The 26,306-nt window shown below is 37.3% G+C and overlaps 1 protein-coding gene across 1 annotated transcript in view; it reads right to left on the reverse strand.

Annotated features, from left to right (window-relative positions):
- ARHGAP8 (Rho GTPase activating protein 8) overlaps positions 1-26,306 on the reverse strand; it is a 49,047-nt gene that overhangs the window by 18,913 nt on the left and 3,828 nt on the right. The window contains exons 3-7 of the mRNA XM_066319479.1: positions 18,104-18,191; positions 15,489-15,620; positions 13,126-13,212; positions 9,365-9,463; positions 8,160-8,270 (exon numbers count right to left, since the gene is read on the reverse strand). Of these exons, the coding sequence (XP_066175576.1) occupies positions 8,160-8,270; positions 9,365-9,463; positions 13,126-13,212; positions 15,489-15,620; positions 18,104-18,191 (517 nt within the window). The remainder of the gene's footprint in view (positions 1-8,159; positions 8,271-9,364; positions 9,464-13,125; positions 13,213-15,488; positions 15,621-18,103; positions 18,192-26,306) is intronic.

The following is a 26,306-nucleotide window of genomic DNA, read 5'->3' on the forward strand; positions in this document are numbered from 1 at the left end:
CTGCTTAATGTAACTAAATTAAGCTAAACTTAAGACTGGTTTAGCTTAATTTAGTTCCCCACCTTTGGCATGTCCCCACTGAGCTGTGTTTGAGCACAACAGGCTGATGGTGGCACCTCTGATCGGATTTGGCTGGACACTGCTGGTGGAACAGGGTTTCTGGGCAAGGAAGGAGTTCATAGCAAATGCTTCACATTAAGTCTTGGTCAAGGGATGATACAAGTTCAGGAAACTTTTATCATGCAGATTTTTCTTTGTCATTTGTTTCTTTTTAAGCCACAGTGTTTGTATATTAAAAGGATATTGTACTATTTATTTTGAAGGCAAAGCAGTGCAGTGAGATTATTAATGTTTTTAATTATTTAAAATTAGGTTTCTTTCTCTTTCATGACTGAACAGTTGAGGCAAAAATATCAAGCATTTTTTGGATCTAGGCAACAGTAAATTGTGTAACTATCTTCCTTATTTAAAAAAAAAATGGTTTTGACAGTTTGGCAAACGAGATGGTCAGTATCTGTTGAGCATTCTGCTACACTTTACAGTAATCAACAACAAAATAACAGACCAACCTCAGATTTTAAAGTAGACTTTGTGCTACCAACTGAAGCTGTATCTGCAGAAGAGAATGATTCTTAAGGCCTTTTTCTTTTCCAAGTACTGTGATTTCTTCTCTTTCTGTCTAGGCTTACTAATTATCAGTATAAATTAACTGATAATAACTGGAGTTGTATTTGATACGATTTCTGTAATGTCATTGCATGGAAAGAGCAATCCATTATTACATTTTGTGTTCATACTATATGTAAAAACTACTTCAAAAGGAATGTTACAGCAACTAAGTCAGCATGGAGGGATAGGGAAATAGTCAAATCTCTCTCCCCATTATTTGTTTTCCCTATGCTCATCAAGAGTTAGAAGATAAGTAGATTGGTTAACTTTTGGTCTCAAGAGGTTAGTCACTCCCAGCTTTGCATACAGGGGCAGTGAGGGGATTCTCCAACAGGAAGACTCAGAACAAGCTCATGCCTTGGATACTGAATAACCCTGTGGTTTTGCCTCTCTTACTCATAAATGACATGGGAATTCACCTCATGCTATTTGGTTATTAAACCATCAAATATTTTGATTCCATTCATCACTCCAGGGACACAATGCTGTCACTGACCAGTACAGTCTCTGCAGTTCACAGTTTCACTGCCCACTCAGTTCTACTCTTCCTCTTTCCTACTTTCACCATCCAACCTCTTCCCAGGCACTAAAGTCTGCATCTCTATTATGTTATCCAGATTGTCCCATACTACAGTTCATGCATCACTTCCCCACGTGCTACAGAAAACACTGCAAGTTGCTACGTGATTGTAATAAACACATTGATACACATCCCAGAGCTCTTTCTACAATTTCAAATATTAGACCAATCTGCTGTTTAAAAGGAAGCTGCAGAACTAATGAAGTTGTTCTGCGCTGCTATGGATTTCTATCCTAGGTCCTGCCTCTTTCCACATCTTGGTAATCAAAGATTATTTCTTTATGCCAACCACAACCCCACTTCCCTTACAGAGTATTTTCATATCCTCCTCTCACCACTTTGTCTCATATCTCCTCATAAGATAAGTAGTAGCTCATAACTTATCACCATCTAAACACTAACTGATGCACCAGCATACCAAAGGCAAGAGAAAACTGAATTCCTGCTACAGTTTCTATCCTTTCAAGCAATGATTTTTACAAGCTTGCAGCATTTGGGAAAGCTTTACTCCTCTGTCAAGTTTGGATGACATAAACCCAAAGCTCTTCTGTAAGCCTTACTACAAATCAATCCGCTGACTGCTCTTTTTCAACAAAAACTAAATATCAGAATCTAAACTGTATAAAATTCAATGATACTCTACGTGTGGGTTAATATGACTTCATGGACACTGCTGTATCTACATGTAATGTGTACTGCTTAGGAAAAGGGAATTTTTCTTGCTGGAAAAAAACACAGAAATTTTGCTTTAAAAATACAGCCAGATTTCACAAACCATGTTTACAATGTGATAATCTCACACATTTGACCAAATAAATTCTACAATGTATGCAACACACCTGCAGGAAAGAAAATGCTATCAGCAAGGAACTAATTTAATTCAGATAATCCTGAATTAAAGTATGGTCTTTTATACATTAGAAATTATCATTATTTGCTGCTGCTTGCAAGTATAATCTTTAGATGGAACTATCTAACTTCTTGTTCTTACACATTAGCAAGGCACCATTAATTTCAGTACAAAACAGTACCAGACCTGCTGGAGCAATGATTCTCTGCAGCATCATAATAACGTGATAATGGCCAGAAGAAATATTTATGACCTGACTTGTAAGACCAAGTCCCACCTCAATGTTCCCCATTATCACAGACCTCTGAGAGCTAAACCAGAGGCTATGAGTACTCCATAAAAAAGAAATTACTCATGTGAGAAGCTCCTGCCACCAGGACCAAGTTCATGACCCAGTCCTCAGAGAAGCAATATGGAACAAAACACACAGGGCCTGTGCAGCCCCATTAATAAACTAGTCTTGCTAATAAACCACATCAGGAAGGAAGTTCTAGGGTCTCTTTGCACAGCAAGCAAAGTTGAAATCCCCAGTGAAATGATATCTCCCAGTAAGGGACTAAATAAGAACAGGGGGTGGGAGATGAGGTCAGTACTGAGGCCCGTGTTCTGGATGCCAGTGAGGAAAAGCCTGCAGCAAATCAAGGTAAGGGGGAAAAAATCCACACATTAATTTTAGCTTTTCTAAAAGGGGAGTTCTAACATACTCCCTGTGTGTCAAAGGCTTTTATTTCATGTATTTAAACCCTAAACACTCAGAGCAGATTTCATTAAAATTAGTCAAAAGCCTAACTCACTTAAATGGGAACATCATCAAGACTTTAATGTGCTTGGAAGCTGTTACATCTTTATTATTGACAATTTAAGCGCATGGAACCCATACTCAGCCTCTCTAAAGTTGCACTGATTGCATTTGCTTTCTTACAGCTGCTCACTCCAGAGGAACCAAATAGCAACCCAGCAGCTTTTTAAAAATGTTCACTAATTACTATTGTTACCCATAAATGTGTTTCCTGTTTCAGTGTATAAATAGCAAGCTGATTATTTACAGCGCTTGCTCCTGTTGAGAACTAGTATATCTGTCAGAGAGGTAAAACAAATAACTTGGCTACAATTTTTAGTAATAAACCCTACACATTATATTTCTTTTTTTCTAGGGAAAAAAAATGTAAAGTTGTACAGTTTCTGCACTTTTACCATTTTCTACAGGATTCCAGTTTCCCTTGAAGGAAAGGTTCTGTTCTCAGTAAAATGAACAAGGTTCTCAAGAAAAATGGTATTTAAAAATAGAATAAACAGTCACATGCAAAGGACTGCTCTGTTTCTACAGCACTGGGGTGAGCTGGGATGTGTATTTTCAGAGCATTTCACATTGTGGGACACACCTTTCACTTCACTGGCCCTAAAGTGACATAAAAAGATCAGGACACTACTTCAGTTAATGTTAATCAGATCAGCTCAAAGATCAATGAAATGACACCTTTGTCCCCTACTTTTGGATCCTGCCAAGCAATCCATGTTTGTCCTGCCTTGTCCAGGATGGTGGGATGAGCTGGGCAACACAAACTGTCACTGGGGATTAGGGAGTGCTACAGGCAATTTGAAATGAGGTATTTTCTTACTCCTGCTTCAGTGATGAAGATAACAGAGCATTTCTACAGTGCTCAGCACAGCTTCTGGAAATGATTCACACATCTCAGTCATATCAGAGCAATGTCAGATCCCAGAGAGATCTATTCTGGTGAACAGAGTGCCAGGGAGAACTTCTCACTGTAGAATACATGATCAATTACTGCAACATGTTACACACCCAGTGACTCATTTCTAGGCAGCAGACAGTTTCCCACACAAGTTCTTCATACATAAGTACTGAAATATCATTAGGTTTTCTTGGCTGATTTCTCTCTCTTTGCTTTCCTCTCCCTTTCATTTTCTCCCTGCAGAGGTCCGTGGAGGTTTGGTTTAGAATGCATTCCTCCTCCCTGGTCATGCATACACAGCATGGACAAGCAGAAAGATTATGACCAAAAGGAAAGCACTCAGAAATGTTTATGATAACAATTTAACAAGCAAAAGCTGTACAGTCGTGGCAATTTCGAACATTTTCTCTGTCCCCTTCCCCCCATCCATGGTATGAGACAGAAAAAGAAAACATTTCCTGTCTTCTCACAACAGACATTTAATTTTAGATTTAAAAACTAATCAGATAAAACAGAACAATGTCAATAACTAGTCAAGGTCAATTCTGTGTGCTGTATTTGAGCTCAGCTGTCACCTTCCTTGATGAGAGAGGCAATCAGGTACAGCAACAGGGGTTTATTAGAGCTTGCTGAACATACAGCACAGGACAATGATGCTGCTTGGCCCACAGAGTCAATTATTAAGTTCTTTGTTGGAGTTTAGGACAGTGCATTCACGCATTTTAACTGTACTTATCTGATCTAGAAAAGCAGAGGGTATCCTAAACTTTTCGTTGCCTTTTTAAACATAAAATCTTTACTAATGGCTTTTAGAAAAAAATCCTATTTTTCACCCTGACATGCAGAGCAAACTAAAGACAGATTCTGAATAGCTAATTCCTTCTGCTCTGCATTTTTTTGTGTGGAGAAAAAGCGGGAAACTAGTCTTGCTGTAGCAACACAATGCACGAACATTGTTTGGAATGTCTGGGTTTATGAAAGCAGCAGCTACTAGTGAGCAGAAAGTAATTTCCATAGTACTGTAGTACTCTGCTCTCAGTGTCTCTGATCACTACAGGCTGGGACTTACAGCCAAGAGGGAATTCTTCTGTGCCTGCCCTGTTTCAATACTATTCCCTGCCATTTCTCTCTCCTGAAGACTGGAGGTGAGGCTTGATTAACTTTTCAGCTGCCTCACTGTGGTTGTTGCTCTCCTCATTATCTGCACATAAGAAGTTTGAATTAGCCAGTTTAGAGCAGGACACAACGAACAGCAAATGTGCAAAGTCATCCCACCCACTCAGTGTGACACATTCACCAGCACACATCAAACCTGAGTACAGATTCCCATTCCACTGTCACCAAATAATTAAGTGTGGACATAACTTCCTCAGGAGGATTCTTTTGTCTGGTATTCCCATGAAGATGAACATAAATTTCAATTGTCTTATTTTATATTTTTAAGAAAGCCCCACTGTTTTTAACATGACATCAAACCTCCAAAGGCACAATCCGGCAACCAGGCAAGTCAGTCAGAATTGCTATGGAAAGACTGTCATTCAGCAAACTGAGCAAATCTGGTCTATACCTGTAGGCATAAAGAATTAAAATAGGGTAACAGATTATCTATTTTGGTCCCTCACACCTTATTTTGAAGATGTTCTATAAGGCAACTTGGATGATTTAAATGCCTTTACTAAGCTCACTTACTATTGTTGGAACTACTGTCGTTTCAGTGGAAGCTTCAGGACAATTTGTAACCACATTCAAGCTCAAGCTGCAAAGACCAAATTATTGATTCCTCAAGGAAACTCACAATGAGTAAGGTTTTCCACTTCACATCTGTCCCTAATACAAAGTACGTGTCTGAATCCCAGACAAGCAAATGTAAGTAAAGCTGGATAGATACATAAGATGAAATCAATTTGGTGTGTATTTGTTTTTTCCCCTCCATAAAGAGCTTAGAGTGACTCTGAGGGTTTAAAGGCAACAAATGCAGCCATTTTAAATTTAGATTTTGCATCCTGGGTGGATGGGGGTAACATAAGGAAGATAATTTTGGAATTAACCTGATAATAAGCCCTTCTCTTCATTTATAAATTAAATCAAATTCTGTGGAGATTACACTTCCAAGAATTGTACTCCCAGTTCTCACAGATCCTCCATGATTTTTAGATGCCTAGCTGCTTTACATCATGAAAATCCAACTCTACAAGGTTAAAAATGTCATTGTGAGTTAAAAGATACCTCCAAGGCAAAGAACTGCTCTTGGAAACTCATTGATTTATCACTGTCTAAATGGAAACTTCCTTCAGCTTCACTTCGCTGTTCTAATTAAACAGGATTTTTGCTTCCTATTTGTTGGACAAAACTGAGATATTTTGAACCAATGTTTAGGCACCTTCTGCTCTTCTAGCTTTTAATTATAAGTCATGAAAGCAAATGCATTAACCAATATAAAGTGATCAAAAAGTTACAAGAGGGAGTGCTGGCAGAGAGAGCATTGCCTGCTGCTTCTAGGGAGGCATGTTCTAAAGGGGGTGGCTTTGCCACCTCCCAGAGCCAGACATCACTGGGATCTCTTTATCAAACATCTCAGCAAAATTTGGCCACCAAGGAAGGCTTTGGATGAAGCCCATTCACACATGTTTACTGACTGAATAAAAATCATCATCCCAAAGTACTGAATATGAAGGTATCTCAGGCCTGTGTGCCTTATAATTTCTATTCTTAAACTAAAGAAAGACTCCAGAGAGAAACCGTCCTTTAAGGACACCAGCTGTATCTGGGCAGCTTCCCTGATAGTGCGATTTTTACTGACTGTAATTAAATACACAGTCTACATCTTCGCATAAGCTAATATAAAAATAAAATCAGTCCTTCTGTAGATCTCTTCATAGAAAGAGAAAAGCCTCTCAACCAGAAGAAGCTTTCAAACCTGTCCCTTTGCCAGATGGGTGGGAGATCAATGCTGTTTTGCCATCACAGTCTATAGAGGACATAAAAGGAGAAGGAATAAGCAGAAACAATTTATTCCTCAAGATGAAAGTTGATACCTATTTTTTGGCTTCAGATTCTAAAACCTTCCAACACACATTATTTCCTCTCCTCCACTTTTACCTTTCTTTACAAATGTAGTCTAAATTAATTAGCTTATTTCTGATTGAGAAGTTACAGAGGATTTGTTTATTTGTAATTTTAAGTGGTGATGCCACACCATCTCTTCTGCAAGAATGAATAAAACATGGCATAAAACATTGTCCTTCTTAATCGCCCAGCAGAGCCCACCTGAAAGATATCCTCCCAATAAGGGAAGTGAGTTAGCCACATTCAAGTATTAAGATGAACTCTTTGGAGTTTATAAAAATAAAAGTTAATCTCATAGTAGCTCTTACACAATAGATATTGATTGTACTAATTTCATGCCTCCTAGAAAGGACTAATGCTTAACACTGAACTAGAGAAAAAAAATCTACTTTGTATCTCATTTTCAGCTGAATCAGAATCAGAAAAGTAGACTGGGGGTAGAAGGAGTTTTGAAAAAAATGCATGTACCAGATAGCCTAAATTGCCTTTGCTGAATGTGAAAAATATTCTATAGCTGTTTTTGAGAAGAACAGAACGATTACAGAAATTACTGTGGGTAGGAAACTAGGTTTCGTGGCCTTTTTTTTGTTGTTGTTGATGTTTATTAAATTGAATCTTGCAAGTCCTATTGCCATCCCATTCCTCATGTAAAGTAAGCAATTTTTTATACTACATACAGTGCTACAATCTATGCAAACAGCTATCAGGGCATTTCTGGAAGGGCATGATTTTAGTCATTTCATAAACATCAGAACAATGTGTGAGCAACAAAACAACAATGTATAAAGGCTCAACCATCCATTGTAGCTTTATGCAGTCACTGTGGAGCCTGAAGCTCTGTTTTGGCTTGGCTATCCATAATCCATAAACATCTCCAAAACACTTTCAGACTGTCAGCATCCACCAGCAACATATTGGCTTGGAGCTCTGGCACATTATTTGTCAATCAGGAAAAGTTTTGCAACCATGACAGTGTTGACTACCCTAAAGATATTGTAACATGATAAACAGGCAGGTCAGGGACTGTGAGACCTGTCCAGAATTCATAAAACCTATTGTCTGGCCTCACAGTTTAGTGGCTTTTGAAGATAAGGAGAAACAATATAGATAGATAGATAGATAGATAGATAGATAGATAGAGATATACAAATATACAAATATATAAATATATAAATACATATTTTAATATGTATAATATAACAAAAAATTATTTGCAGGCAGTCTGTATGGTGAATATGCACATTAGAGAAAGCTGTAGGGTACAGAAATCACATATTTTAAGAATCTAATGGCTTACTATTGCAGGCTGACTCCAAATTGCTGGGTAGGCAGAGGTGGCCGTGGTGGAGGAACCTTAACCACAGGTGGAAGTTTTCCCTTCTGTTTCCTCCAAAGGTTTTCATCATGTCTGCAAAAAAAGCAAGATTGCAGTGATATTCTGTGCAATGCAGATGACAGACTGTATATGTGAACAGCCACAAGTATTGCTCATGATGCTGATCTCCTGACAATAGTGTATATGCTGTGGGTCTTACAGAACCTTGTCTTACAGAATTTCAGCATGAGGAATTTTTTAAGTAGTAATTGTGGTGGAATACTTCAGCAAGACATAGAAGAGCCTTTTTACTTCAGCCAGTGGAGCATAGTAATAGATGTGTCCAAAAAATAGAATCACACTATAATTTAACAGCAAAATTCAAACACTTTTTCTCCTCAAATTAGAACTCCCTTTTCTTTGGCAGCCATGCAATCCAATTTATAACCTCAGAGGTATTTTCTGTTATCCCATATTTACACAAAAGGTGTGTAAAAAGCCACCAGGCATCAGTAGCAGTCATAATCAAAGCTTTCAGTTACTTTCATTCAGCAGTGACATAAAATCACTTTCTGTCAGTACATCAAAGCATTTCCATGTAAAGCACCATGTTAGAAAGACTTATTGATACTAATACTGGCACCTGACTATCTCAGCCCTGTGCTTTCATCTCCCATCCACCCTCAAATACTTCTCCTTAACACACCCAAATGCACACACCACATGAACATAATGGATCCACTAACAATAGATACATCCATAAAGTTTAAAATCAAGCGGCACTTTGCTGTCTGGGAATGCTCTTCATAAAAGGAAGTCAATCTGTTGCAATATGTAAGGAAAGAGGTCAGGATTACAGTTTTGCCCAAGAAAATGGTGTGATACTCCCAAGCAGCAATGACATATAGATTGGTTTTGCTAACACTCACACAGAAGTAGCAATCATGTTACAAAAACACTCCATGACAGAGATGAAGTTTTTCCAAATCTACAGAAAACTAAACAGCTGATGCACTTCAGTATGTCTATGATGGCAATGCAGCTTTCAGAATTAATCCAACCCAACACAAACAGATAAATTACACTTTTAATGATGGAAGAAATAGATTCTTCTTTTAATACAGTGATCAGGATGCAACTCCACCTGAGAAAAAAGTGAGGCAATGTATATTAAATTTGCCACATACCGGATGACTTCTTGAGGGATATTTAACTGGTCATATTTGAGATGTTGTCCCAGGTCAGCTAAATAGTTCAAGTAGGTGATCTTTTTCCCAAACTTGTGGCTAAAAAAAAAGAAAAAAAATCACTAAGTAGTATAAAAATTAGCATGGGAGGAACATTTATAAAGGGTTTCATTTCTAATTCTACAAAAATGTAAGTGCTGATGCAACTCAAAATTAGATTGTAATTGAAGCAGCAGGAGACATAAGATATATTTCATTTCATATGATCAAACACATACAGTGCATGCCTGAGAGTCTGATTTGAATAAAAATAACTGACTTTCATCTGAATGTTTTGTGATTTGCACAGATAGGAAAAACATCTCTTTAAAAGGCACTGGAAACTAGGTTTCACACGGCATTAGAAAGCTTACAAAAAGAACTGTTAACCTTCCAGAGGATGTTACCCAGCCAACAGAACAATTTGTTTATTGTAGGTATTCCACTATACAAAAAGACAAAATAATGGCGCTGTAGAATAAACTACACAGTAGTTAAGCAACAGGTAAAATTTTCAAAGCACTGATAGTGTATACTCTTGAATGGTGGGCCATCAGCTTTACCCCTTTTGAAAAGGGCTGGATAGCTTCTAGGAAACACCAGGAATACTATTTTTTTTACAAGCTGAACAGAACAGATTTCTGAATTTGAAGCTCCAAGTGCCATCAGTTAGATCTTGAGTTTCAGCCAGAGCACAGGACTATACAAGCCAAGATGTTCAAACAAGGGTCAGGGACACATTTACTCATACGATCTGAAATAGTGTCTTATTTTTTTCCACAACACAAAATATTTGGACTGTAATGAAGTGTCCAGAAAAACAGTAGGTGCTGATGGTAAAACGTGTACTTTGCTGCGACTTACTTTCATAGTAAAATTGGGGGAAAACTCCGGCATGAGTGAGTTTATCCCTGGATTGTCCAATCCTCATGCACATGCTCCCTCTAGCGGTACACGGAACAAACAGTCACTCTCCGAATTTTCCGAGCAGGAATTTTGGAACACTCGAGGAATATCATTCTGGGCATGCAAAATTTCAGAGCTCCCCAGAGCGTCTTTTATCCCAAAGAGCCCGAACTTCCAACATCCTCTCCAAGCCACAGCTGAGCACACAGCTCTGTAACTAATCACCTCTGGTAACAGAGGACATGTCACAGAACCCACAGTATGTAAAAAAGTCATGGGCAATTGGGAATAAGTGCTGCTCCTTAAAAATGCTACATCGCCACTGCCATCTAAATGTAGATTATTTTCATAACAGGTTCTGTTAGCTCATACAAATATGGTCTTCCTATAGTTATCTTACACTTTGGAGAAGATACTCCTGACTTAACACATTACCTTTTTGCTTGTTTCTTCCACTATTGGAAAGAGCAACCAAATTCAGGAACTTGAAAAATTTCAAGTATTTACATTTTCTTAAATACGACCAAATAAAAGTATGCTAAAATACTTCCTTCAAATAATTTTGTCATTTGTCCAGTTGTTAGCAAATACATTGTCATGTAAAAGTAATGAGGCCGTGTGCTAACAGGAACCAAATGTACTAACAGACCACTGAAAAATAAATACATGTCACTTAATAATGAAATCTATTTTGCATCTGCTATTTTTATCGGTAACACTATCTACAAATGAGTCTAGGCTCTAATTCAGCAAATTAGAAAACAAAAAGTCTAGAGGATTTTTCTCCCTTATTTTTTTTTAAATTGGATTAATATTGACACTTCACAGCATGATTTGTCAAGATCAGATTAGTTTAACTGGAATGAAAAGGTACTATGAAAAAAAATTACATTGTACTAATCTAGTAAATTAACAATAGCAATAAGCTTTAGTCTTCGATGAAAGTATAATTTAGCCAAATTGTACATGAGCCGTTTCACACTTTGTAACCCAAACTTTTTTGACAAACCCAAACTACAGTCAACCTGAAAAGCAAAGGCACGGTTGGCTATCAAACCATTTTAAGTAGTAACAAGGGTTTTCCCCTAGCTTCAGCTGATTCCTGCTTTCTGGCTTGTGGATCTTTTCAGAGTTTACTCATACTTTCAATTATTTTGTCAGTCCCAGTGTACAAACAGCTTTGTTGCTGCTGGTCACAGATTTATAAAACAGAAAGTGTTACCAAGTTGCACTCAAAATAAGTATCCAGGTACACAGTGGTAACAGTCCAGTACAAACAGAAACAACCAATTGCGATGAAAACAGGGTGATCAGGAGGTCAAGATGAAGATGCATCTAAGATGACAGGTGTTGGTTTGAATTATTTATGCTAGATATGAATGCTTAACTGTATCAAGATCACTCACTTTTCAACTGCCAGTGCGTCATACTTTCCAAGAAAAAAAAACCCTTAGACATAGTAAGATCCAGGGAAAGTGAGAATTTGCAATGGGTACCTGTGAACTCACGTTTTTTAAGAATTAGCAGGCAATTATTGCTGTAAGTCAAATAGTAACACTGTTGTCCACCTGTGGCGGCACTGAGAGAATTAACAGGCAGAGGCTGAAAATCTGTTGTCCAAAAAGCATCTGCTTGGAGCTATTCCCAGGGAGCTCTCAGCTTACTCTGAGAAAGAAGATGGTTTCACCAGTATTGTCATGTCCATCAACAATTTTCCTGGGTTAATGGTTGGGTTTGTTAATATTTTTGTTCGGGTGGGTTTTTTTTTCCCCTAGAAATTTTCCATAGCCATCCTAAAGAAAATCAGGAATAAACAAACCAATAGCAAAAATAAATCTATCTCCATTTCCAAGACACCATCAGGTACTGGCCATCCTGCTTCTGTCCCACTTTTACCACCACTGCTCTGTGTCCTGGATCAGCGACTTTTATTTTATTGCCAGTTAAATTAAAAGACATAGAGTTAGTGTTCTTGTTTCAAGAACAGCATATGCACTTTAGCTGATCTGTCTAGAAGCTAAATTTCCCTTTTCTACTTTATTAGCTTTCTAGCACTCAGCAACTGAATCAATTGCAAGTTTCTCTAGTGGAAATATTTGTCTGGCTCATTCTGGCTTCTCAAGATCAGCTGTTTCTACCCTGCAGCCCCAAGAATATTCATAATATGATTTGAAAAATATCAGAATTTCTTTGACAGTGACAAAAGCTGAGACGCAGAAGCTGGACAAGTACCACCATTCTAGCACTTGGCAGTGTCTGCCCATTGCTGGAGGTTCCTTGGAGGTATTACCATGCAAAGGAAAAAAAACACCCGGTAAAATACATCCCCTTTACCATTATATCTCCCTTTTCAAATTCCTATGGGCACTTCAGGCATTATCCATTAATTTTGAGAACATAAATAGCGTCAGTCCTATTCATCCCAACACTTCTGATCAGCCCAAAGGTCAATCATTGATCATCCACTTTCCTGCACCACCCAGTAACTCCAGTCATGCACACAGTTCCATTTCCCTAAATGCTGTCACACACAACAAAGTCATTCATAGTCCACAGAATAGCCGTGCTTTAAAAGCTATATTTACCTTAACATACCAGTAAAACCACTAGGGATTGAGACTCCCTTTTCTTAGAAAGAAAACAACTCTATTCATTTCCAAGGTTAAGCTCACCTTACTTGTTAGTGCAAGAGTTTAAATGGGTATTGGGCAGTTACCTGACATATTTTACTTCAAGCCTTTTTAAAAGCAACTTATTAGAGAACAAACCATCCTTGAACTAAATGGGAATAATGTGTTCAATGAACAGCCAAGTACCTTATAAGAGGTTTAAAGATATTCCACAGAATTTTTATGAAGTTGGTTGGATGGACAACATAGAGTGCTTTGAGGTTTTTCTTATACCTAGGAAAAGAAAACAAAATTGTTAGAAAAACGTTAAATGCTGGAGATGGTAGAACTGAATAGCTACAATTGAATAGAAAGTTATTATTACAGGCATATTACACAGTATTCTTTTCAAGTACATTAAAAAGACCTAATTCAGAAGCAATTGAATGTAAAATGAAAAGAAAAAAATCCAAACAAAAGTCAATTTTAAAAAGTGGTCGGTTTTGACAATAGGCCAAATTAACTATTATGTTCCTAACCAGTGTCTGCTGTCTCACAGATTTAATATAAGGGAGATAGAATAGAAATTAGGCAATTTGAAAGAAATACTGATAGGAGAATGAAGGGTCTATAAAGAAATCTTTGATTAAAACCATTACTTTTTTCATATCCTTTTCTTTTCTGCTTGCAGGACTTCCACATTGGAAAAAAGATTTAAATTTTCAGATACAAAATTCACATTTAATTCCTTAATTTTACCACCAATTTTGTCCTGCTTTACTAGTAAATTACTAAAGGTGAAGCCAACTGCTAGTTATTTGATATTGCACTGTCCCTTTTTTATGAAACAAAACCTTCTTTCATTATTGCTTTGCTTGATCCTACAGTGCCATTTCATTATAGCTAAACAACAGATTCTAGTTGGCTGAAACTGAAAGGGAAACCAGGTGGCACAAAAAGACTCTTCTCTTATTCAATAGTATTGCAAAATGAAATTGAGACATGCATACTGGAATATCCTGCTTTCATATATATTTTTTTTGCTTATTACTTTGCCAAGTTTGCTTCCCACTAGGGACAATGATCAGGGAAAAATATGATCACAAACTCCTAAGAAAAATCTTCTTGTAACAGCTTATGCTAAGAGGGGGGGAAAGTGAATCAGGAAGATCAGGAATTACAAGAATTTTTCCTTTTGGGTTTTAATTGGGCCCGTACACTTGTGAATGAAACAGGCACTGTGTGTGTTCACAACGCCACTGCTATACACAAGCAAACAACTATCCCCGTGCAACTGGCACTACTGTGCCTAAGAGCCCAAAATGCACAATAAAAACTAACAAGCAAAACACCTGAGCTGCTTTACTAACTGCTGAGCCTCTATTTTAACTTTGTTTTGCACCTTGAAGTTTATATTCTTCAGTTTCCTAGACTACAATGTCCAAAAGACTTTACTAAGCCTCTGCTGTGAACCTTCAAAACAAGATCTTTTCTTTTGAAACTACTCTTCAACATTTGCTTTCATGATGCTGGCTAATTACTCTTGTCCTTTGTACTCTCATCTGTCCTCCCTTTCCTTTGACCCCAGAAGTCTGAAAAGGGATTTTTTTTGTACTGGTTTTATTTTTCCCTCTGGCTACATGTTGGGCTGGGAATTTTGCTGGGAATTCCTATACATGTTGGGCTGGGAATTTTGCTTTGAAGCGTCAAGAAGTTCCAGCTGTTAATAAAATGACTGGTTCTGTCTGGTGACCTGAGCCTCTGTGTTCCATTTGTTCTGTGTTTTCTGGGTCAGGGTGAGGGAATAGAGAGAAATTTTTGGAATAAATGAGTCTCATCATGCACTGGTAGGCAACAAAAAAGCCAACAAAAAAAGACACTGATCTTGTACTGCTTCTCCCCATAACACAACCCTAAATTTAGCTTAAGAATCTCCCAAAAGGAGAACAATGCAATACTTTGTTCTGGAATTGTCAGTGCATGTCAAAATCCAGTATTGCCGTCCAAACTTCTTGTCAAAGACAAAATATAACAGACCTTTGCCTTTCCTCTCCTTTACTCAGTCCTAGAAAGAACAGATCCATCATACTACCCATATTCAGTCATGTTGCCTTCCTGAGGTCAACTTACAAACAAGTTACAATGCACAGACAAGTAAAAGACTGACTTCTATTGGACTGGCTGCTCCATTGGAAACTTCTCACTTTCAGGAAACAAACATCACAATTCTGGTCTCCACTATTAAAATGGAATTTATCCAAGAGCTTCGTTCTCGACTGCACCCTAACCAACTGAAGCCCTGAACTGTAGCCATCAGTACTCCAAAGCTCAGGTACATCCAACCACAGATGTTGGTTTGTTCCCATGGCTTTTCAAACCTTTGGATAACCACTGCAGACACTTAACGAAACCAACAGCACTGACATCATTATAAGATTTTGCAATGGCAAAGTGAACTCAGTTAACTGTGGGTGGATCAGGGCAGATCCACCTAACTTTCTCCATGGAAGTTAGTTATAGACATTACACAATCTATTATAGAGAGTAAATCAAGTCTTTTAGAGACTTACTTCCTGTCAAATTCCTTGTAGGCTGTTTGTAACCATTTCAGAGATGGTTTATTCAGACTCTTCAGGCCATAGTGAAAGTAGACAACTGTATAATCATTCTCTACATACTGGTCCAGAGTATACTTTAAGTACCTGAGGAGAAAGATAACATTTTGGTTTTAAGATAGTTTACTGAAAGAGATTTTTGAAGCAGTAACAAGGAAAGAAAATGTGCTACTTTTGCACAGAATGCTAGTGACTGCAAATTCATGTTTGCTTCAAAATATTTATCTAAGAAGTTCATCTTGCTCTAGTGGTAAAAAATTCCACATCATTGCAATGCCGGAAATTTCAAAGAAAATATTTAGTTACAAAAACTATGGTGCTCATGAACCACTTAAAAATGACGACAATATGGGACTCTGTTTACCAAGAAATATTTTAAGAGATGCATTTTAACTAAAAGCAACTTTTATTTTGCTTTTCTCAGCCTTTTTTAAGTCTTTCCTTTTAGAAAAGCAAACAATGTCATTTTGCATTTTCAAAACAATAAAGAATATATTTTGAGCTTTTCTCTCAATTTAAAAGTTTCCAAATCTTTGAAAAATCCATTACCCCTAATTAAACTGCTCTTCTTGAATATATATGTCTTTCTCTTGTTTGCATTGTGAGGACTGGTTCGTACACAATTTCCCTTAAATTTAATCTGAATCCCTTAAAATTAATTTAAAGAACTACACAATGTATCCCAACTTGAAATAATACTGCACATTTTATAAGCAGATTGCTGTGTGCTCATTCTTTATAGTACAGTTTAAGATTATTTTCATTCTCTTTCTTCTACAATTGAGAACACAGGATGGCCTATTACACAGCTCAATGACTCAAATAAAGCAATGATGGAGCAGTGCAATCTAGACTCATTTCTTGCTGTGTCGGATTTCAAATCTTTCATGTTATTCTCAATGCTGTCTTCTTATTCTGCAACAGCCCCAGCTATTGCTCTTAATTGTGTGTGAGTGATTTTCAATCAATAAAGCAGATAGTTCCATGTGCCATTTACTGGGCTGTGACTATCTGCAAGTATGAAGAACACTATGACTATCGCCCTTCGCATAGAAAGGCTCTTCACTTCTCACCCTGTACTTCCACAGATTCATTTATCTTATTCCCTCAGCATACTGTAAATCTTAGACTGCAAGTCTCTTGCGAAAATGATTGCCACTGCAATTAATATAATGCTGTTTTGATATATGATTTAAGTATTAGTGGATTTTAATGGAAAAAGTAGTAGGGACAGTCAACAAAGACTCCTTTTTTAAGAGTTTGAAAGTAAAATATACCTAAAGAGACATTGTTACAAACAGAGTGCCTAGTGTTTTATTTTACAGCATCTAAATTCCTCGTTGCATTGCATCCAGAAAACATGTATTTTTAAAAATAACAGAGTGTTTTGGGGGCATATAATAACCAGTATTTTTCTACAGTCAATTACCTGTTCCAAGACTGTAACAAAATTTCAGGGACATTACAAAAGCTTCACCAAATCAATTCTTTAAGTGACTTCATCACAAAATACCTAGCAATCAGGGCCTACTCTTTTCCTACACCTTTCTCTCAGAATTCAACATCCAAATCTAATTACCTAAAACCAGATCACTTGATAGCTATATTGCTACCTTCATATTCAACACTTGCCTTCAGTTCTTTCTTAGGACAAATTTTCCAAGTGAACTTGATGTGGACTAGAAACAGGAAAATGTGCTATGAAGAGCATAAAAAATGAAGCAACATACTCTCAAAATCATTTCTTAAGTAACCTGTTTTTTAATCTCTCTCCAATTCTGAGAAGTTGAAACAACAGCATTTTTGTTCTTTTCAATGGTGGCGTTTCAAAGGTATTCAAGCATTTTGGCAGTGGAGGCTGTGCAAGAAGTCCAAATAGGTTCAAAATGCTTAATAAGGACAGGACTCTCAGGACAAAACAGATCTCCTAGCAGTGACAAACTACAGGACAGAAACATGTCCTGGTACCTCACTGTGACAAGTTTATGAGGAAGAATGTTGTTCATTTACAGATTCATGACTCCTTTAACACAAAACCCCCGAAATTATGTACATATAAAAATGTTAAGCATAATGTACTGAACGTAATGCAGGTAATTTTACAAAACAGGAAACCCACTAAGATGCAAATAACTAAACAACACTCTTCCTGAGTGATTTAGGCAAAGTATAGCAAATTAAAGCAAATACAGCTATTCATGAGAACATATGTACACAGCACTAAATTACTAGAATTGCTCTTTAATTGGTGCACATAATGAATTATTCTTTTTAAATACAGTAAGAATTTGTCAATAAAACCAAGACAGCAAGCACTCAGTGAATTGCTTCTTCCAGCAGAGACTCCAGGTGAGTTAACTGGCAGGTTAATCCACATCGCATTCACTTAATATTAAAACTAGTAGGTCTTAAATCCTTTTTTCATTTCACTCCTTGCCTATTGCTTGTCCTCATTTCATTCCTTGCCTATTCCTTCTCCTCCCTGAAAGCTCATTCCCCTAGAAGTAAGCTAACAGATATTCTTATATAAAGTGCAAAGTACTCCATGCAGGAGATTAAAAGCAACTTACTCAAGCAACCTTGTGTGATTGAGCTGGTGGGACGGGGGCATGCGGCAGCAACTGAAGGTAATCACCTTCCTTCCAGAATTGTCATCACCTGGTAAACAAAGCCATTAGTAAACACAATACTCAGTTACTTATGGGACCTCAGGTATCTGAAAGAGTGGCAAGGATGTTCTGATATTTGGGGCTACCTCTATCTCCTATTACTACCCAGAACATCCTGTGAAACTTCACTGCCCAGGCACATGTTACCTGCAGAAAGCCAGGCAAATGATAAGGCAAAGCTCGGAAAGTCATGTGCAAATGGCAGTGGTGCTGCTCATCTCCAGGCAGGGAACACTTAGGTCCTCCTGGAGCATTCAGCTATGGAAGAAAACAAGGCTGCTTTCCTTAGTAGTCTTGGAAATAACACGTTTTCAAGCCCCTCATGCTTTATTTTTGGAATATATGAGAACGCAAGCACTCTGGGCATTGGCTTTGTCACACGTGTAAGTTGGATGTTGTTAACCAACTTAAGCTATCTTAGATACTCTCTTTCAGAAGCACTGCTACACTAAGATCACATCAAAACACAACAAACAAGGCATACGAGAATGATCTGCCTAACCTAAAGATCTGTGGGTAAACGTCCCTTAGTCCCTCTGATAAAACATGTTCATGAACTGCACCCAAGTTCATTTGCTCTTTGACTCATGACAGCTTCACCCACACTGTACAGATAAGGCTGGTATTTGTGCCATGCTCACCCCACAGCCAAGTCCCACTATGTGGAAAGCCAAACAGACCGAAATACAAAGACATAAAATGAGTGATTTTTTAAAAAATAAATGTTTGTTTAAATGTTCAGACTTTGTTTCAAAGACAAAGCTCATACCAAAGGCACTGAAGACAGTGAACTCTTAATATTTTAACTTATATCTACATAAACGATACCATTCCTTTTAAAGCAAAACAGAAACATTCCAGAAAACAGTTAGACTGAATTAATCAGTCATTGATACATTTTAGGTCTAATTTCCATGTTCTCACTAAAGGATATTTGATATCTTGCTTCTATTACCACTGAAACATCGAAGTTTGATATCAGTCGGAATACACTAAAGACAAGAACTGGAGTTATTATTTATGATTCTGTTGTAAAGATTCCCCTTTCACCCCCAATTAAGTAGATGAAATGAATAAGCAAATAAAAAAGACTAAAATGGGGGAAGTTAAACTGCAACAGAATCAATTAATGAATACGTAAAATCATATGAGCATTTTTATGACCCCTGGGTAGAACAGCTTCAGACGTGTTAAACCATGCTAATTTGTACAAGAGATCAAACTACTTGATCTGTGCAAACAAAACACTTTCCAGGATTGCAAACATACGTTTTCCATCATTCAGCTCAGCAAGAGGAGGCTGTCCTCACCTGACATTATTTCACACTAAGAAAAGAAGTCCTGTATTTGCCTTGTCCAGTTCAACAGTCATGATAGGACAGCATCTCTTTAAGCCCATTCCATTTTAGGTGCCAAAAGAGGAAAAGAGAGGGAAGAGATGAGATTAGCAATTACTTTTCACATATGGACATGGACTGGGAGATGTCTTCTGCATTACCTTTTCCAATCCTGTGTCACAAGGAAGTGCACCAGATAATCCTTCCACTGATTTGTCGAGCTTTATCTTAAAAACCAGTTAGGTTTTTCCTGTTTCATGCTCCTCCTGCTCACTGACTTGACAACTAGCAACCCATTTTCTCAATTTCAGTCTGAAGGCCATTTTCAATTTGTACAAATTTGCTCTTGTGACAACATTGCTCAGCTGAAGCAGTGCTTCTCCTTCAGCACTATTTATCATCCCAAAGGACTCCAGGCAACAACCACACTGTCCCAGCCCATGTTCTACTGCTTGTACACAGGTCACACCTTCTGTCTTTCCCCTGGCATTGGTGTTCTCTATTCTGCTCCAACCTGACTGAACATGTCTTTCCCAAGGGACAAGAATTACATGGTAAATTTCAGATGAACATCACACAAGGGACTTAAAAAGCTTTCCTAATGATATCCACATTATTGTGTTTACTGAAAAAAGCCAATGAAATAATAATATAGCTTGACAGCTACAGCTGGATTATCTCTGATAACCACCCCACTCTTATTTCACAGAAGATCACTTCTTTCTTTTCTTGAAGTTTAAAAACATAAGAACCTTTTCCTATTTGCTTTAATATCCTCTAAAGATGTAAGCTTGAATTTTGGTACTTATCACTACAGTCCTATAGTTTTAGACAAAACACATATTTCTCTGCTGGCTGACTCTTTTTTCCTGTTCTTTTTTCTGGCTGGCTACTTATTTTTGTTTTCTTCCTCAAAGGGGTTTGTTTCTTACCACAAGGTCTGATGTCCCTTCCCACATTAAAAATAAATTCTGACTCCTGGGTTAAGTAAGAAGCTTGAGCACCACTAAAGAGCATGCAACACCACAATTACATGTACTCAGGTATGGCAGCATATTGCTCTTAAAAAGACCACAGTTTACTTCCTGAAGTTATTCAAATGTCTTGTTTTAATCTCAGAGTACTTATAAAGGCATTATAATGTGATATGCATTACTAGGAATGACGTATTAAAATTAAAACATTAATATGATTGCTTTCTAAATCATGGCTTGTTTGTGAAAAAAAAATGCTATGTTACAATGCACTCCAGATATTTTATCAGTTAGAAATAATATTTATGTGCAGAGTAAAGCTCCCTCAGGAGGGCAGTGACCTAGGAAAATGTCTATTGCATGTGCCAGAAAATTTGCTTTCCAGTCCAATGCAGCCTGCATTCTATGGATAGAAATTTTAGCCAAGGACATGAAAGTTTGAAAAGTAAAATGGGGAGCAGCAAACATAAAGGGTATAACTGGAAGTTTGTTGATTTCAAACCCACACAGAGTGCATTTTGGTACTGGAACCTCTTATTTCCTCAAAAGTTAAAACTGAAAGATACCTCATTTTCTGCCAGGAACAAAGGAAAAATGAACTGCAATTTCAGCTTTGCTCCTTGATGTTTCATTCTCAGGTTAAATGTGTAGATCTGCGTTAACCTACTTTATTACCAAGTTTAATGTCACCAGACATTTCAGATCAAAATTTCTTTTACCTTCCATGGAAAATGTGCACCCCCCTTTATCTCTCTGCATTGGTTTCAGGCTCCAGATATTCAGGACACATTCCCAAAGATTGAGGGCACTCACACTCCTCCAGCCAACTACCTACACCTTTCTGGACATCCCTCAGGCAGAGGAAAGGTCTGATAGACTTTGCTTGCACATGGCTAGAAGGCTCCTGCCTTTGGATCAGGCACTTGCTGTCTCCCAGACACATTTTTGGGCAAGCTCAGGATTATCAGCTGTGTGGCCATGGAGCCACTCCTGGAAACACAGCACAGGAACAGCCTCTTCCCTGTGCTTGGTGAGTAAAGACAGGTGTGGAGAGCTGGCTGTCCACACAGAGATTTACACACATTAAAATCCATCCTATCTACAGCGGTTCTATTTGTCTGGGTTTCACTGAAACAGACATGAATCATACATCACTTTTGACATCAAACATGGCAGTGGGGAAAAAATGTTACAGGAAGACACAGGGCAGGTCAAGAGGTGAAGAAGATGGTACTGGTTTTTTAATCAAGAATTTGGATGGCACAGCACTTCCTAACTGCTTCTTACTAATGGAAAGATTTTTTTTCTAATGAAAGAGCTCACTCCAATTTGCAAATGAGATATTTCAAATGCGGTAATTTTTACATGACTTTTCCAAGAGATTTTGTTGTGATGATCTTCAACATTATTATTCTACAAGTGAAAACTGAAATATTTTAATTTACTGAAGCTTATTATTGACCACTTTACAGCAAAACAAGATCCTCAACTCGATGGAACATTTCTGATGGGTTTCAATGGAAAAAGAGGTAGGGCTAAAATTCAGGGGACTTGCCACACCAGTGAAAATACTTACTCTCATGTTTGTTTCCTTAAGAGAATTTAAGCTAGGGAAAAGGAACTTAAACCCCAATTACACTTTGTTAAATGGTGAGACAAACTGTCCTTTGAAGCTTTCTACTCCCTACAATTCAGAAATACAAGGTCAGAAATACAAGGTCATCAAGAAATGATTGTGAAACATCTCTGTTTTGCCTAGACTGAGTAATGGACAGTAAATACAACCCCAATTAACCCATTGTGAGGCTCTGTCCATCCAAGATGGCCAACTTTTTAGCCAGTTAAGGAAAAACAGTCAAGACAACACAGCTGAGTCTCAATATTAACAGGAGAAGCTTATAACTGTAGCTGTAGAGATGAGTCCTCTTTCCCTGGCACTGGTGAACTCAGCTGATGATATGAAAATGTAGTGCATCACATGTTATCCAGCTTAAGGATGAAGTATTAAACAGCCACTGCAATGTCTGTTCCTTGGGACAGAGACCAGAACCACCATGGAAATATGGAGAATGACACCAACTAAACTTCTAAATTTCAAGAATCAACTCATTTTGATTTCATGAAGTTCCCTCTTTGCATTCATTCCTCTGGATTCTACTCATGTCCACGTGTACTTAGAAACCAACTTTCTTTGAGGGGATTGTACCTGTATTGCACCTGGCCAATTCTGGAAAGTGCTAAAACTGCACTTCAAACCAAGTACATGTTCAGGTGTCTTTCTAATCAAGGACGACTCTAACCAAACTTTCAGGACGACTTCCCACATGAGGAACCTGCTTATGCTGCTCAGAAAGCCAAGATACCTCGTCAAAGGCTTCTCCATGAGCAGTTTTTCTCTTAAACTTTGCATAAGAAAAATACTTTCCCATAAGACAGTTTTTTCAGATTAGATTAAAGCAAAGAGACAGCTTGGTTTCTGATGCAATTAATTATTTACATTTCATCTGTTGTCTTCTTAAGGTACGTATGGTAAGTTGAAACAAGGATGAGTTAAAGCCATTCCTGAAGTCAGCCTCTCTAACGTCCACATAGGACATTATTTAAAATTTAAGGAACGTAAAGAGACAACAGAATGGTCAAATAGAAATGGAATATAATTAAATTGACTTGGCCAAGGCGAAACAGCCTAGGCTTTTGTTACAATAGGTCTACTTGGGCGTAGAATGATCTGTGCTGTAACTTCAGGACACCCAAACCTAAAATGAGTTCACATTCACATCTGAATTTGGCACTTTAAGTCATCATTCATTTTAGCAAGACTTTTTGCTCAAGAAATGATGTTTAAAGGAGATGCATTGCATTTTTTCAAGTTCAGCAAGAAAGCACGTCTATATATTTTGATACCATGGATTCAGTTTTGTCTTCAAAAAATATGGCTGATGTTCAAAGATAGAAATGCAGTAAATAAGAATTTATTTCCTTTCACATTCTGAAAAAAACACGTGCAGAACTTGGAAAATCCAAATTTAACTTCTGCCTGAAGGATTTGAACCAAAGTTTCTATCATAGACAAGTTTCCTCTTTACTAGAGCAGGAAATGTTTTCCACACATAGCAGCCTTTACCTTGGAGCTTCTCTTGTAGCTACTTAGAGGACAATATGATGACACACAAATTATTTGGACATGCTTTGTAAAGTGCAAAGCCCACATTAAAATCTGCTCTTGTGCTACAAATAGGTCAGGAACCAGAGCCCTCAGCTTCCTTTGTGAAATGTGCCCAGGTCTTGGGTATCTCCAGTTGATTTGTTGCTTTCCCCAAAAGGGTATTCATGGAACAAAGTAAGAAATACTGGTTTCAGGAACACACTTTGCAAATCCAAAAACTGAACAAAGTGGATCTGTTAAGAAGAATAAAAAAAGTCTTTAAAAACAGTTCTTCCCTGTGACAATGCAATCTACACACCACAGAGCTGCTCCTAAAGGTATTGCAAGAAGCGGCAAAGCTGTCTCTGATATGACTGAAAATTATTAGAACTTGTGCCTCAGGCTAATTAGATAGTTCACTACAATTTCTCCTTACATGTTAAAAAACCTAAATTACAAATTTACCTTTCACAGTCTGATCCACATTCTAACCAGTTTCTAGTGTACTGGTTCAAAATCAAAAAGGGGCATGAAATCAACTAGACTGAAAAAAAAATATCAACAGTCTCTACAAGGACCTGGATATATGAAATTTTTAAATCTGAATAGGAAAGCAAGAAAAGGCTAAGGAGGAAAATGAAGATTTAAAATAATGATGGACTTGGATTCCATTAAAATTTCTGTTTAATGCATAAAAGAATGTCACTAGCAGTTTATAAAAGCACAAGCAGCAAAAACCAGACTCCTACAAAATAAAATAAGCACATATTCAAAACAAGATACTGCAAAAAAGTTGTCTGCAATCATATTATAGAAGCAAACCACAGAAAATAGGAAAGTTTGATGAATCTGGTATGCTTATACCTCCTTTTTGCCACAAAGAAAAATAATCCTGAGTTTGCTTTCAAGCAAACAGATTGAAACTTCTCCCCCAAAACAGAAATCAAAAGAACCAGCACAGTAGCCCTGTTCCACTTACATATCCTTAGAATTGTCAGCTGCACATTGGGATCCATGACATAACTAAGTCTAACAAAGTTTATATATTTTTAAAATGTTCTCCTTTTTCTTAAATTGTATTTTCACACTGTATGAATACAAATCAAAAGATCTCATTTGCATATAGTCAAAGCTATTGTTAGGGAAATCAGATATAAGTAATTTTAATTTATGAAGAGCAGGAAGGAATTCTAGTGTGGGTTTGGTTTTTATTAAAATAACTGTTGGAAACTAGATGACTGTAATAGATGGATAAATTACTGCAAATATTTCCACCTAAAATCTTTTTTTTTTCTTCAGTCATTTCAAGCAATACATCTCATTGTCTTTCAATCAATAAATAAAAATGAATGAACAGCTTTCTGAATTGCTTTAACTCAAATTTTGTCTTGCTGAAATATATGAAAGCCATTACAAACTTGGTACAAATAATTAAAAAAATATTTATTTCCAAAGGGACTGTCATCTTCCAAGAAGGGAAGGATTTCCGAAGAGCTCATCTTTTCCTTACTTGAATGTAAATCCAGAAAACATTCAGACCTGACTCCATATCGGTTAACAGTGGGATAGGGTGGTCTTGTTTTGTGGAGGTGAAGCATGTCGTTGGGTATGATCTCACCATTCCTGTGTTCTGCACTCATTGCACACCTCTGCCTTCTCCTAATGCACCCCACCTTGGAGCTACTTTGGGGGCTGCAGCCACAGCAGTCTGAAAACACAGCACTGGCTTGTGCTTTGCATTTAAATTGTCCAGCACACTGGAAAACCCCCATCAAGTGTTTCTGGCTCACTCTTTTCTGTGCTTAAACATGGCCAGGGAATGTTTTTTCCCCTACAAAAGTTTGAAGTGCTAAAGACAAAACCATCAGAGGTAATCCAACATTTCAGGCAAAACTTGCACCAGTGCAATTAAACCAGAAGTACAGCAAAGGTTTGGACTTAATTACAGGTAAAATCCTCTTCTCATTCTCAGTTAGAAGTCAAATTACCATAGATTTCACTGCCCTAAAGCACCGTTTTTGCTAAAGTTGATGTTTACCTGAGTCATCCTGTTTACGGCTCAATATCAGGAAGGTGTCTATGTATTATATCTGGGTTCATCATCTTCCCGAAAAATGGTAACCTAGGCTTATGTACTCAAAGTATAAAACACAAAACATGTATACAATATAACACAATCTTAGACAGCATTAGGATGAAAATGAAATATCACTATTTGTTTCTTATTGTATTAATTTCCTTAGTGTAGGATTGTGATTATTCATGTTATTTTATCAAGCACATTTATATCAAAAATAAGCCAAAAGGAAAAAAAATGTAGACAATGCACATTTTAAAGAGGTGCTTTTTAGGTTATAAATATGGCTGCATGTCTTATATGTTGCCAGAATATTTTAAAAATAAGTAACTGCAAACATTAAAGGATTCAATGTTAAAATATGCTATGTATCCATAACTTCTCTCCAAATAACAACAGAAATCCAGGTGATAAATGCAGTTAAAATTCATGTCAACTGTTTCCTTTCTTCCTTTTGTTAGTTTTTTATATATTTAACCCATATCTCTTTGGCTGCACACTGTTTGCAGGGCAAACAACAAAATTATTCAGGATTAAGTATGGCTGCACAACTTTTCAGATGACTTGGCAA

This window comes from Sylvia atricapilla, chromosome 5, assembly GCF_009819655.1.
Source record: "Sylvia atricapilla isolate bSylAtr1 chromosome 5, bSylAtr1.pri, whole genome shotgun sequence".
NCBI classification, from domain to species: domain Eukaryota; kingdom Metazoa; phylum Chordata; class Aves; order Passeriformes; family Sylviidae; genus Sylvia; species Sylvia atricapilla.